Below are 13,249 nucleotides of genomic sequence, written 5' to 3'. Positions count from 1 at the left end.
ACCATCAGAGAAATCACTTTTAATTTGCACATGTATGAGTGTGATTACTTTTTCTTACCAAACTTGGAAAGATGTACCTCTGGTCTTTCTCTTGCAGAAACACCAGGATGTCTGTCATCAGTAAGACGTGTATATCTACACACACACACACACACACACACACACACACACACACACACACACACACACACACACACACACACACACACACACACACACACACACACACACACACACACACACACGTTTATGTGAAACCTAGTCACAAACTACCCTTAAACAAAGTCTGAAAAAGCTTTTCTAGTAATCTTGTGGTTATAATTTTAAGCACACAGTCCTGTTAAAAGTCTGGAGATTTAGGTTGGCCCAATTATTCACATTGTTGTCAAACAGGAAATACATCTTGAACAAGTGGAAAATGTTCACAACCCTGTAAAGGAACACAGAACAGAAAAAATCTAAGTTACCTGTCACAAAGAAATATAGTGTCATATGATGTCACACTATAAAAACTTCACAGGAGTCGAGGTATGTAATGTATGGCGGGATGATGTTTCTTAATTTTACACGTCAAATGATTAATTTGTGCAAGCGCAGAATGACCCGCTCCATGTACCCATACCCGCCCCACTCACTCTTTCAGAGCGACACATGCAGTGAGATCAGAGCTCGTTCACGTGAAGCAGCCGGTCAGTGACTTTGTAGAAGCACCGTGAAATACAGAGTTTCTCTGGTCACAGCTGCTCAGTGATCAGCTGCGTCATGATCAGAGCAGAAGCTGCAGTTGGTTTGTACTGAGCTGGAGTCTCTGTGTCCTCCTCCACTCTGCTCTCACTTGAACTAATAAACACTCATCACTAGTTATCAGGACCTGATCAGTACATGAAGTAACTTAGTGTTTGTTTGATTCACTCCAGAATTTATGAGGCTGCATTTAAATATCATGAAAATGACTCGTCAACATGTTGTGCTCAGTACAACACGAGACGTGACGCTCACATTCAGGACTTAGTGTTAAAATGAGCGGGGCGACATGCAGACATGATCCGACATCATTGATTCATAACCAAAACACATGACCGTACGTTTGTCACCTAAATCATCCCAATAAAAAATTTACTATGAACGTGAACTAGTTAATTTTCATCTGCATGAACTGAACTTGGAACTCGTTCTTTTTAAGTGTGAACTGGCTCAACACTGCTTCTAAAGATGGGCTCAGATTCAGATTTCACATTCACATTTAATTTTGTAAAGGTTTGGTTGTTTGTTTGAATTAAAAAAGAAAAGACAAAAGTTTTATTCAACATTCCTATATTTGCAAAAAAGAAATGGCAAAGGCTAAGATGCCCCAATTGTTTAGGATAAAGGTTATCTTTGAGATTGATAAAAAACAAAAATGTTTTAGATAACATCATCCTATGTTTGCTCACAGGCATAGCAATGAGACAGACAAATAGGGGTTAGGGTTATATATATATATATGTGTGTGTGTGTATAAGATCTTTAATCACCATAGCAACAATGTTCCACTAATGTTCCAGTAAAGATGTTTTGCAGAAAATTCCAGAAAATGGGCGGGTCAAATATGGAATTATATTTAAGAAAAGAATTAGCAAGAATACAGTTTCTTCATTTTCAGCGGCCGTGTTGAAAGGTGAGGGACCCTTCCCAGAGACAGACAAGAAATAAAGAATGCAGTTTCCTCTCATCTTAGAGAAAGCAACTGAGCTGTGGATTGCAACATCACTCTTTTGCCTGCTCTACCACGCAAGTCTGTGATTTAAAATAGGACTTTTGGACTTTGAGTTTGGAGTTTTCAACGGAATTCAGACTTTCTGTAAGAAAAAATATATAGTGGGTTCGGCCGAGTCGCCTGTCTCTCTCCAGATTTCATCATGTTTTCCTCCTTTTTACAGCATTTTGTCTTCTTTATCTTGTATATTTTTACTCGTTACTTACATTTTTATATTAGATTTTAATCAACGTTGTATGCTTTGCCCCTGCTAAATCATTGCAATAAATATACAATTAAAGAAAATATGCTCTCAGTGTGACAGTGATTGGATTGCTATGGTGATTTATAACAACTTACTGATTCTTTACGGTTTCCGTAGTTTGAACAGATCCATGGGACTTAAAAAGCAACTTCCAAGTGCACAGATTATAAGAGGAGAACTGCAGTTAACAGGCTTGACTGAAAGACAATTTTTTCTCACATGGCTATTCAGAATTAATACTTTTTCAGTGGAAGCAGGGTAGACGCTTGGATGAAGGCAGTTAGAAGCTAAGCGTGTCTCCGTGAGTAAATCTCAAAAAGCCTGGGACTCAGACCCTTTAAATCAGTGGTCGCCAACCCATCGATCGCGATCTACTGGTCGATCTCGCAGTCTTCACTGTCGATCCCCAACTCTCTGGACTCACTGGCTGTTGTCGCCCCGCAGATCAGCTGTGTGTCGGTTGTCTGTTTTTCACACGCGCTGTGTGTCCACTACTGGCAGCGGAGCTGCAGGTTTATCTACTGCATTTCCTTCAAGAACAAGTTGGTTCATGTAGTAAAGTAAATGTCAGGACTCTACGGTATGAAGATGCGCATTTTCCGGTCTGTCGATATCAAACAAAGCCCTGTCGGAACAAATGAGTGGATTCAGAAGGTGAAACGCTGGAATGCTTTTACTTTGAAACGGGTCCGGGAAGTGATGTAAATACGTTTGTGTCATAGAGAGATAAACATTGTGGTTCACAGCAGAATAAACAGAGAAGATGATCTTTCACTTGAGTTTTAATGTTGACCACGGCGACACCACCACCACCGGACTCGTGGAAAGAGTGACCTTCCCGTCAAGAAACGGGGAAATAACATGGTCCTCGAGGGCGTACGGCCGAGAGGAGGGCCACTGCTCCTCCTCCTCCTCTTCCTCCTCCTCTGCTGCGGCTCAAATCCGGGTCCCCCGGGGCCCCAAAATCCACGCAACGTCCCGCACCGGTGACCTAGCCTCGACGTTCCGCCTGTTCATCACACCGACGGTAGAGAACATCATCCTGGAGATGACGAATCGGGAGGGTCGCCGAAAATATGGTGACGAATGGAAAGGGATGGACGAAACCGACCTGCACGCCTACGTAGGGCTGCCGATCTTAGCGGGTGTGTACAGGTCCCGGGGCGAGGCCGCCGCCAGCCTGTGGGACGCCGAGAGCGGCCGGGCGATATTTCGTGCCACGATGCCCCTAAAACTCTTCCACATGTACTCCAGACTGCTGCACTTCGACGACCACGAGACGAGACGAGCCACGGACAAATTGGCGGCCGTGCGAGAGGTCTGGGACGCGTGGGTGTCGCGGCTACCGCACCTCTACAACCCAGGGCCTGAAGTGACCGTGGACGAGCAACTGGTTCCGTTCAGAGGTTAGTCTTTTTTTTAAATATTATTATTATGTTATGTTATGTTATGTTAGTTATGTTATGTTATGTTATGTAGATAGCGGCTGCTAGTCCTCGTCCTCATCTCATCTCTTCTCCTCCTGTTTTTCTCCCTAGGCCGGTGTCCGTTCTGTCAGTACATGCCCAGCAAGCCGGCGAAATACTGGATCAAGTCGTGGGTGGCCTGCGATGCGAAATCAAGCTATGCTTGGAAGATGCAAGTGTACACCGGAAAGCGGAGTGGCGGACGCCCAGAACGGAACCAGGGGTTGCGGGTAGTGCTCGATGTAACTGAGGGACTGCACGGTCGTAACGTCACGTGCGACAATTACTTCACCTCCTACGAACTCGCACGGCAGCTCCTGGAGAGGAAGCTCACCGTGGTCGTCTCGGTTCGGAAGAACAAGCCCGAGCTCCCGACCGGGCTGCTCATGGTCAAGGGAAGAGAGGTGTTCTCATCCAAGTTCACATTCATGCCCACCGCCACTCTGGTGTCCTACATCCCAAAGAAAAACAGGAATGTGGTGCTCCTGAGCACACGGCACCCCGTGGCCGACATCAGCGACCGCGAGGACGGGAAACCGGTCATCGTCCTGGACTACAACCGCAACAAAGGTGGTGTGGACAACCTAGACAAGGTGATCGGAACGTACAGCTGCAGGAGGATGGCCGCGTGCTGGCCCCTGGTCGTCTTTCACAACATTCTCGACGTCTCTTCCTACAACGCCTTCGTGATATGGAGAGAGATCAACCCAGACTGGATGCCAGAACAAGCGGAGGGTGTTCCTAGAGCAGCTGGGAAAGGCTCTCGTGACTCCGTTCATCGCACGAAGGGAGCGCATCCCCCGCACGGACGCGTCCGCCGCGGTTGTGAAGGCTGTAAAAGCCGCCGCCGCCGCCGTACAGAGAGCTCTTGACTACGACGCTCGACCCGAGTGTCCGGCCTCCTCCATAGCCCTAGCAGCAGCCCCGCTTGGGGTGAGTAAGAGGAAGAGGTCAGATATGCCCCAGGAAAAAGGACTGTAAAACTCACACCGTGTGCCGCGGGTGTAACAAATACATCTGCAAGGGCTGCTCACTTGTCTATTGCCCTACGTGTGCGTCCTAATATGGGGTGGGCTATGTGAGGGGGCCAACAGCCGGGGGAAGCAGGGACAACACAAGGGTTATAAAGGTTTTTTTATTGTGAAATATTTGCTGGAGCGGAAGATGCACAGATTCATACTGTGTAGTACTGGTATTTATTTGAGTACAAGGGACTTCTTTCATACAGGGCAATAATCCTATTTGTGGCCATATTCAAATCAAAGCCTATATTTAAAAACATTGTGCTGCAGTAGCAGCTCCTCTGCAGAACATGTTGTGGAACTGAGAAGCTACATATTTTGAATTGTAAATATGAATTGATATTCATTTGAATATTGTGCATTGAATAGAAAAATTTGCACAACTGCCTTTCTTTGTGTATATTTATTTCGTATACATTCAGCCTTTAACAGAAATTGCAAAAAATAATAAGTATGACCTTCCTAAGTGGGTTTTTTGGAAGATATCAACAAAATCACGACTGTTTGGTGTCCTGGCTCCTAAATGGTGGAATGAGCTCCACATTGACATCAGGACAGAAAGTCTACACATCTTCCGCCGCAAACTAAAAACACACCTCTTCCGACTATACCATGAATAAAAGTTTAAACTAACAATTTAGTAGCACTTAAATGGCACTTACTTATAGCACTTTGTAGTTTGGCTTTTTTTTAAAGAAATTGTACTTTCTTGATTCTTGTTGTTCTGGTTTGTTCCTCATGGTTGATGCACTTATTGTAAGTCGCTTTGGATAAAAGTGTCACCTAAATGAAATGTAATGTAATGGTAGATCTCGGCTTAAGTTTGGAATTAAAAAGTGATCTTGGGCTCGAAAAGGCTGGTGACCACTGCTTTAAATGGTAAGCTGGTCAGGAACTCCTGTACAGGGATACATTGGGATATAAGAAAACATAAGAAAAAGTGTGCTGTGAGAGTGACGCGAGTATATGCTTTGATGTGTGAATACGATATGCAAAAAAGGAAGGCTCTCTTTATTGTTTACTCTTTTATTTGTTCTTTGCAATGCTGGCAATGTTCGGTAAATGTCAAATTTTGACCAACACCTGTTTGCCTAATCATTGGAAGCTTTATTTACAGTAGAGTAGGAGCTAGAGCTTTCAGCTATCTCCTGTGAATCAGCTCCTAGTTTCAGTTCAGGAGGCAGACACCCTCTCTACTTTTACATTACATTTCATTTAGCTGACGCTTTTATCCAAAGCGACAATAAGTGCATTCAACCATGAGGGTACAAACCCAGAACAACAAGAATCAAGAACTTTTAAGAGTAGGCTTAAAACCTTCCTTTATGATAAAGTTTATAATTAGAACTGACTCATACAGAATGAAAAGAGGGATTTTTGTCAGTAAACTGCACTGTACATTTCTGTGGAAGTGTAGGTTAACTACCAGGAACTGCCAGGAATTGACGTGGGGTTCCAATCTCTGGCAGTTTTACAAGCCTGAGAAGATTGGCAGTTGACCCCCTGCTCCTAGGTCTGGGGGGCTTTCACATGTAAATGCCAATGCTGTGAGCTTTACAAATGCAAATCAGGAAAGTTTCACTCACCAGTAGTGCAGAGGTTACACCTGTTTTTAAAAGGTGCTAACTCCACAGTTTTTCCGCTGAAACCAAAACACTGTGCTTGACACAAAGCATATCACTGTGTCTTCGCGTGACAATGTCCCATACATTTATCCTCCCAAAATACTGGCAAAGTCAGCACCATATTCACATGTCCATGGCACACTCAGCTTTTGTCTCCACATTGCCTCATTATTTGGCATTCAATTGTCCTATTGTTGTTATTAAACTTCCCCAGTATTCCATTAAAATGCTCAAGGCTTAGACAAATCATCCATTAAACGCTTGCAGCTAGTACAAAATGCTGCTGCCCGCCTGCTGACTAGGACACAAAAGAGAGACCATATCACACCACAGGATCGTTTTTAAAATCGTACTTTTAACTTTTAAATCTCTGGCCCGTCTTACTTATCGGAACTTCTCTTTATGCACACTCCAGTTAGGGAACTGAGATCAGCCACGCAACTGCTCCTTGACAAACCTCAGACAAGGCTAGTAACCAGAGGTGATCGCGCCTTCGCAGTAGCCGCCTGTGGAACAACCTACAACTTCACATCAGATCTGCCCTGTCTTTAACAAACTTCAAATCGCTACTAAAAACACACCTGTTCTCCCAAGCTTTCCCAACGTTTCATCGCAGCTGATTTAATTTATCTTATCATATATCTTTTATTTTATTTTATTTTATTTTACATTAATAATTGTATTTTATTTGTATTACTTGCACTATAATGTATTACCTTTTTACTGTCCTTTTGTTGTACCATTACTCCTGTAAAGCACTTTGGTCAACCAAGTTGTTTTTAAATGTGCTATATAAATAAAATTGACATTGACATTGACACCTTGTTAAACCCCTATGAGACAAATTGTGATTTGTGAATATGGGTTATACAAATAAAATTTGATTGATTGATTGAATAGCGAGGCTATTTCCGTACTTCAACTTACTCATGTTGTTTTCCCGTTGCATGTAAGACGTATTATGAGACCGTATGACGGAACTTGTACTGAACACAATACATCTGTCATTATCATCAGGATATGTACCACAGTCTTTTAAAATAGCTGTAATCAAACCCCTCCTCAAAAAACCCACCCTAGACCCAGAGGTTTTAGCCAATTACCGACCGATATCTAACCTCCCCTTCCTGTCTAAAATCCTAGAAAAAGTTGTAGCCAATCAGCTGTGTGAGTTTCTCCAGGAAAATAATATATATGAAGACTTTCAGTCAGGGTTTAGAGCCAATCACAGCACAGAGACAGCCTTGGCAAAAGTCACTAATCACCTTCTAATCTTAGTGCAGCATTTGACACAATTGACCATAACATTTTATTACAGAGACTAGAACAGTTAATTAGCATTAAAGGAACCGCCCTAAACTGGTTTAAATCCTATTTTTCTGATCGCTCCCAATTCGTGCAAATTAATGATGAGTCATCTGTGCGCACCAAAGTTAACCATGGTGTTCCACAAGGCTCTGTGCTCGGCCCAATTTTATTCTCATTATATATGCTTCCACTCTGAAACATTATCAGGACACACTCAGTAAATTTCCACTGCTATGAGGATGACACCCAGTTATACTTGTCAATAAAACCTGAACAAAGTAATCAAATAACTAAACTCCAAGCATGTCTTAAGGACATAAAAACCTGGATGACCCGCAATTTTCTCTTATTAAACTCAGATAAGACAGAGGTTCTAATACTTGGCCCTAAACACCTTAGAGATACATTATCTAACGATATAGCTGCGCTAGACGAAATTGCCCTTGCTTCCAATGAAACAGTCAGGAACTTGGGAGTGATCTTCGATCCTGATTTATCCTTTAATTCACACTTAAAACGAATTTCTAGGACCGCCTTTTTCCACTTGCGTAATATCTCCAAAATCAGACATGTCCTTTCTCAAAAGGATGCAGAAAAACTAGTCCATGCCTTTGTTACATCCAGACTTGATTATTGCATTCCTTATTATCAGGCTCCAGCAGTAAGTCGTTAAAGACTCTGCAGCTTGTCCAAAATGCCGCAGCTACACTGCCTTCTAGTTAAATCTAGAATAGAATTTAAAACTCTCCTCCTCACCTTCAAGGCCCTTAACAATATGACACCATTATATCTTAAAGAGCTGTTAGTACCTTATCAACCCACTAGAGCACTGCGCTCCCAGAACTCAGGCTTACTTGTCGTCCCTAAAGTCTCTAAAAGTAGAGTAGGAGCCAGAGCTTTCAGCTATCAAGCTCCTCTCCTGTGGAATCATCTCCCACTTTCAGTTCGGGAGGCAGACACCATCTGTATGTTTAAGAGTAGGCTTAAAACCTTCCTTTTTGATAAAGCTTATAGTTGGAGCTGGTACAGGCTTGTCTTAGACCTGCTCTTAGTTATGCTGCTATAGGTCTAGAAGGTCGGGGGACACATGACACACGGAGCTTCTCTTTCCAGCTTCTCCTTCCTCTTCTCAATCGTTATCACATCAAAGTAATTCATATCCCATCAATACATGTTACTGACTTGACTTCTTCCCCGGAGTCCCTTTACCTTATCGCTCGCAGATCCAGGGCCGCGGCTGTGGCCACATCATGGATTAGGATCTGTGGATCACGTATCAGAGGTCGTAATGGTGGATCCAGTATGGCGGATTCTGCATCGTGCTGGCTGATCGTGATAATAAAGGCGGATCCTTTATCGTGTTGGCATCAGATACTGGTGGTGGACCACGACCGAGGTGGCAGCTGATGATGGATCCTAATGGCGGCAGTGGACAATGACTGTGGACTATAGTGGCATCCGATCTTGATGGTGGATCATGATCTTGCTGGCTGCTGACCATAGACTATGATTGCAGCAGGACTGCTCGATACATAGTATTTCTCCTCAGACACTTGACCATTAATGACATTAATCCACCAATTCACTGACCTTCAGTTATACTTCAAAATGTTTACCCTTATCAATGCTGCTAAAACCTTTATCTTGATGTTCTCCTTTACACGTAGCATCTATTGCACTTCTGTCCGTCCTGGGAGAGGGATCCCTCACATGTGGCTCTCTCTGAGGTTTCTACCTTCTTTTTACCCTGTTAAAAGGGTTTTTTAGTAGTTTTTCCTTACTCTTGTTGAGGGTTAAGGGCAGAGGATGTCACACCTTGTTAAAGCCCTATGAGACAAATTGTGATTTGTTAATATGGGCTATACAAATAAAATTTGATTGATTGATTGATTGATTGATGAACTTCCGGTACAGCCAACCCGACCTTGCGGCTCAGGCAGCAGCATTGAAAAGTTCAGCCCGGAGGGGGCAGGGCAGACTGCTGGTGGCAGATGAGGTGGATCCATCCTTCCACAGCCAGGAGCTCGGAGACCTGTGTGCCTCACTTCAAACAAGACTAGAAGCTACACTGAAGTACACAGCTACACACCATAGACATCTACACACTGGAGGAGATTCTGACAGAGGGCCACCCAGAGGTGGCAAAGAGACGTTTCAAGCTTCACCTGATTTCTTCTACTGGCTAGGCATTTTGTGTTTGTCCACTATCTGTGTTGTATGTAAATAAAGCTTTGACTCTACATATAACTTGAAAATGTTTTTTTTTCTCTTTCCCCAATAAATTAATATGTATGTCACTGATATAGTGTACAGGATAATAATGACATGTATATATACACAACATATAACATCAAGCATCACATTAGTATATGTATAGTATACAGTATGTGCAGTGCTTTTGGTGTAGGCTTACTAATAATTAATATTAATAAATTAATTATTAGTAATAATAATTGTATTATTTGTTATTATTATCATTGTTATTATTGTGTGGGAGGGGTTTACCCACTTGTGCATGGGTGACCAATAGCAACAGATCTACCAACCAATCACGAGTGACTTTTCATTTCAAAGGTCTGTGGTTTCATCCAATGGTGAAGTGAGATAAGTTCTAGTTTCACAGCTATGTATATGCTAATGAGATCTCACCTTTGCTCCACTTCTCCCCCCTACCCCATTTATAGTGGTCTGTTTTCGACAATTTATGACACAGGCGAACGCGGACTTCACAAGCTGTAAACAGCCGTTAACTGACGGGAATTAGGGACATTTGCAGGCATTTATGGGGCTGAAAATCCGGTTTTGCATGCAGTTTCAGGTTTGTCTTGGACCTGCTCTTAGTTATTCTGCTATAGGTCTAGAATGTCTGTGGACACATGACACATGCAGCTTCTCTTTCCTCTTCTCCCTCTTTATCACATTTATGACTCATCAATACATGTTACTGACTTGACTTCTTCACCGGAGTCCTTGTGCTCTATCTTTGCAGATCCAGGAATGCAGCTGCAGCCACATCGTGGATCAATGTGGTCGATCACGAATCAGAGATTTTGATTGTATTGGTGGACTGTGTTGGCTGATCGTGATCGTATTGGCGCATCCTATATCGCATTGGCAGCTGATTGTGGATAGTGGTTGTGGACCATGATCGAAGTGGCAGCTGATTGTGTGTCACAATTGTGGATCTCAATATTGTCAGTGGATCATGATGATGGATTATGGATTATGGCGGCATCCGATTGTGGTGGTGGATCCTAGTCGTGGTGGCAGTTGATCGTGGACTATTATTTTCAACAAGACTGCTTGATATACAATATGCCTACTCACATTACTCTCTACTCTTACAATCTACCATTAGTGACAATATTCCATCAATTCATTTACCTTCCATTATGCTACAAACTGTTTATTCTAATCAAGGCTGTAAATACTCTTAATTTTCTGATGATCTCAATTACACGTGGCATCTATTGCACTTCTGTCCGTCCTGGGAGAGGGATCCCTCACATGTGGCTCTCTCTGAGGTTTCTATGTTCTTTTTCCCCTGTTAAAGGATTTTTTGGTAGGCTTTCCTTACTCTTGTTGAGGATTAAGGACAGAGGATGTCGCACCTCGTTAAGCACTATGAGACAAATTGTGATTTGTGATTATGGGCTATACAAATAAAGTTTTATTGATTCAATTGAAAATAAAGCATAAGGCTTGATGACCCAAAGTTGAATTGTACTCATTAATGTAGCCATTAAAAATTGTTGACATAGTACAATTTTCCCTTTATTAAATTTGTAGTATGAGACTGCAGGATTTTGCTTTGTGCAGGAATTAACACTGTAAGTTCTCCTACTGTTCACACAAACAGATGTTTTGTACCTTTGAGCCGGGATCCTGGAGTTTTCCAGAAAAGTGTGCCTTCAAGTACTAGTTTCCGGCGAAACAATTCTCCAGGCTTGAAAACTCCACCAAGCCTGACTCGGGCCTCAGCCCTTGGGTCCAGCTTGGCCTGGATCTCTTGCAGCCGTTGCATTGTCTCCATCTCCTCCATCTGCCAACAAGGATAAAAGTCTTCGTCCATTTTGAGTGCAATAGAGAGAATTAATAAACATGAATGAACCAAGCTAATTTAATTGAGTTTAGGTAGTAGATAGAAGAACGCTTTATAAACAATAGGTTAAACATAAAACTGAATGCAAATGTATCAGGGTAGAGGTGAATCGGACACCTCTGAGAGATTTAATTTAATACTGCTTCTTTTTTTATTACTTTAAGGGTGCTGTTGGCCTTTGACCAGGCCAGTTTGAGACAAACAGGAAACATGGAAAGATAAAAGTTCCTGGTTTGAATTAAAGCAGAGCGTGTTAGTGTGGTTACATGGTAGGTGGTCCCAGATAATTAATTTACCCGGAAACCCTGAAATTCAGGACGTACATCTCTTAGAATGACACTTAAAATAAAGTCTTTCAAAGCTATCAACCAGTGGCGGCTGGCCAATAGAGGGCGCAAGGGCGCCGCCCTCCCTTGTGGAGAGTGTGTTTATTTTTTTTATTTTTTTGGATACAAAAACATTAACTATGATAACTTATTTTATTTTATTTATTTATTAAAAGTATTTATGTGTTTAAAATTCACAATAACGTGTGTTGTAACAAATATAAATAAATATGTTCAGTGGAAATGTGTGGGAAACGAGTGCTCAGGGCACAGTCTATGGTTCAGGGGCGCTGGAAACGTCGCCCATAAAGCAGAGATGAGTAGCCAATAAGGGACTGTTGCTGGGGAAGATACGCGTATAGCAAAGTAAATTTGGCCAATCAACATCGTTGAAAATAATGCCCGAAGGGCGATTCTGATAGCGCCCAAGACCAGTCACACAGTGTCGGTGGTGGAGGAAGTCAGATGGTACTAGTGACAATGATGGCCGCAGGTACGCATAAAACAGCATCGCAGCCGCCAAATACGTACACCCGAGGATTATCCCGTAACTGGTACAGCAGAAAGGCTTGGCTAGCAGGATGTAACCATGTAAATGCAGTCTTTTGCTTTCCGTGTTTACTTTTAAAACTGCTGGAACAGATACAGCATGGACTGTTAATGGAGTAAGAGATATGAAACATTTATCCGAGAAAATAAAGAAACATGAGTCTACGAGGGCACACATGGAAAATACAATGAAGCTAGCCATGTTAGGCACAACTAACATCGCTGCGCAGCTGGATGAAGGCCACAGGATTGGGGTGAGAAAACACAATGAACTGGTCGATAAGTTGACGGCGGCACATTTGAACTGGCTTTTCTTGGCCACAGTAAGATAGATTCCTCTAAAAACCCAGGCGTTTTCAGGGGTTTGGTAGATTATGTGGCTTCGTTGGACACTGTGTTGGAGGAGCCTCTCAAGGGAGCTATCGTATTTAAAGGCACATCAAAGACAGTGCAAAACAAACTTTTGGACTGCATGCTGTCAGTTCTTAAAGATTGCATTCTGGATTAAGTACACAATGCCGATTATCTCGCTATTCAGGCAGATGAGACGACTGATGTATCCACCCACTGCCAGTTGGTGCTTATGCTACGGTACATCGACAGTCATAACAACGTCCAAGAGCGTTTTTTCGAGTTCATACCGCTTCAGGAAGCAAACGCTGACTCAATTGCCACAGCACTGTTGGATAGGCTGAGTACTATGCTCCCTGAGGGACAAGAGAGGAGGCTGATCACCTAAGCCTATGACAGGGCTGCTGTGTTGAGGGGGGCAACAGGTGGAGTACTGCCTGTTTACAGAAATGGACACTACATCCACTGCTATGCGACCAGTTGAACCTCATCATGCAGCA

General features: G+C 42.8%; 1 protein-coding gene across 4 annotated transcripts in view; it reads right to left on the bottom strand.

Moving 5' to 3' along the window:
* The window catches only part of arhgef1a (Rho guanine nucleotide exchange factor (GEF) 1a), an 84,642-nt gene that overhangs the window by 37,143 nt on the left and 34,250 nt on the right, over positions 1-13,249 (bottom strand). For all 4 annotated transcript variants that reach the window (XM_034601138.1, XM_034601137.1, XM_034601139.1 and 1 more), the window contains 2 exons: positions 11,292-11,463; positions 59-135 (listed from right to left, as the gene is read on the bottom strand). In XM_034601138.1, the coding sequence (XP_034457029.1) occupies positions 59-135; positions 11,292-11,463 (249 nt within the window). The remainder of the gene's footprint in view (positions 1-58; positions 136-11,291; positions 11,464-13,249) is intronic.

Source organism: Hippoglossus hippoglossus, chromosome 11 (genome assembly GCF_009819705.1).
Source record: "Hippoglossus hippoglossus isolate fHipHip1 chromosome 11, fHipHip1.pri, whole genome shotgun sequence".
NCBI lineage: Eukaryota > Metazoa > Chordata > Actinopteri > Pleuronectiformes > Pleuronectidae > Hippoglossus > Hippoglossus hippoglossus.
The sequence above is the reverse complement of the archived record's forward strand: the minus strand, read 5'-3'. Positions and strand labels throughout refer to the sequence as shown.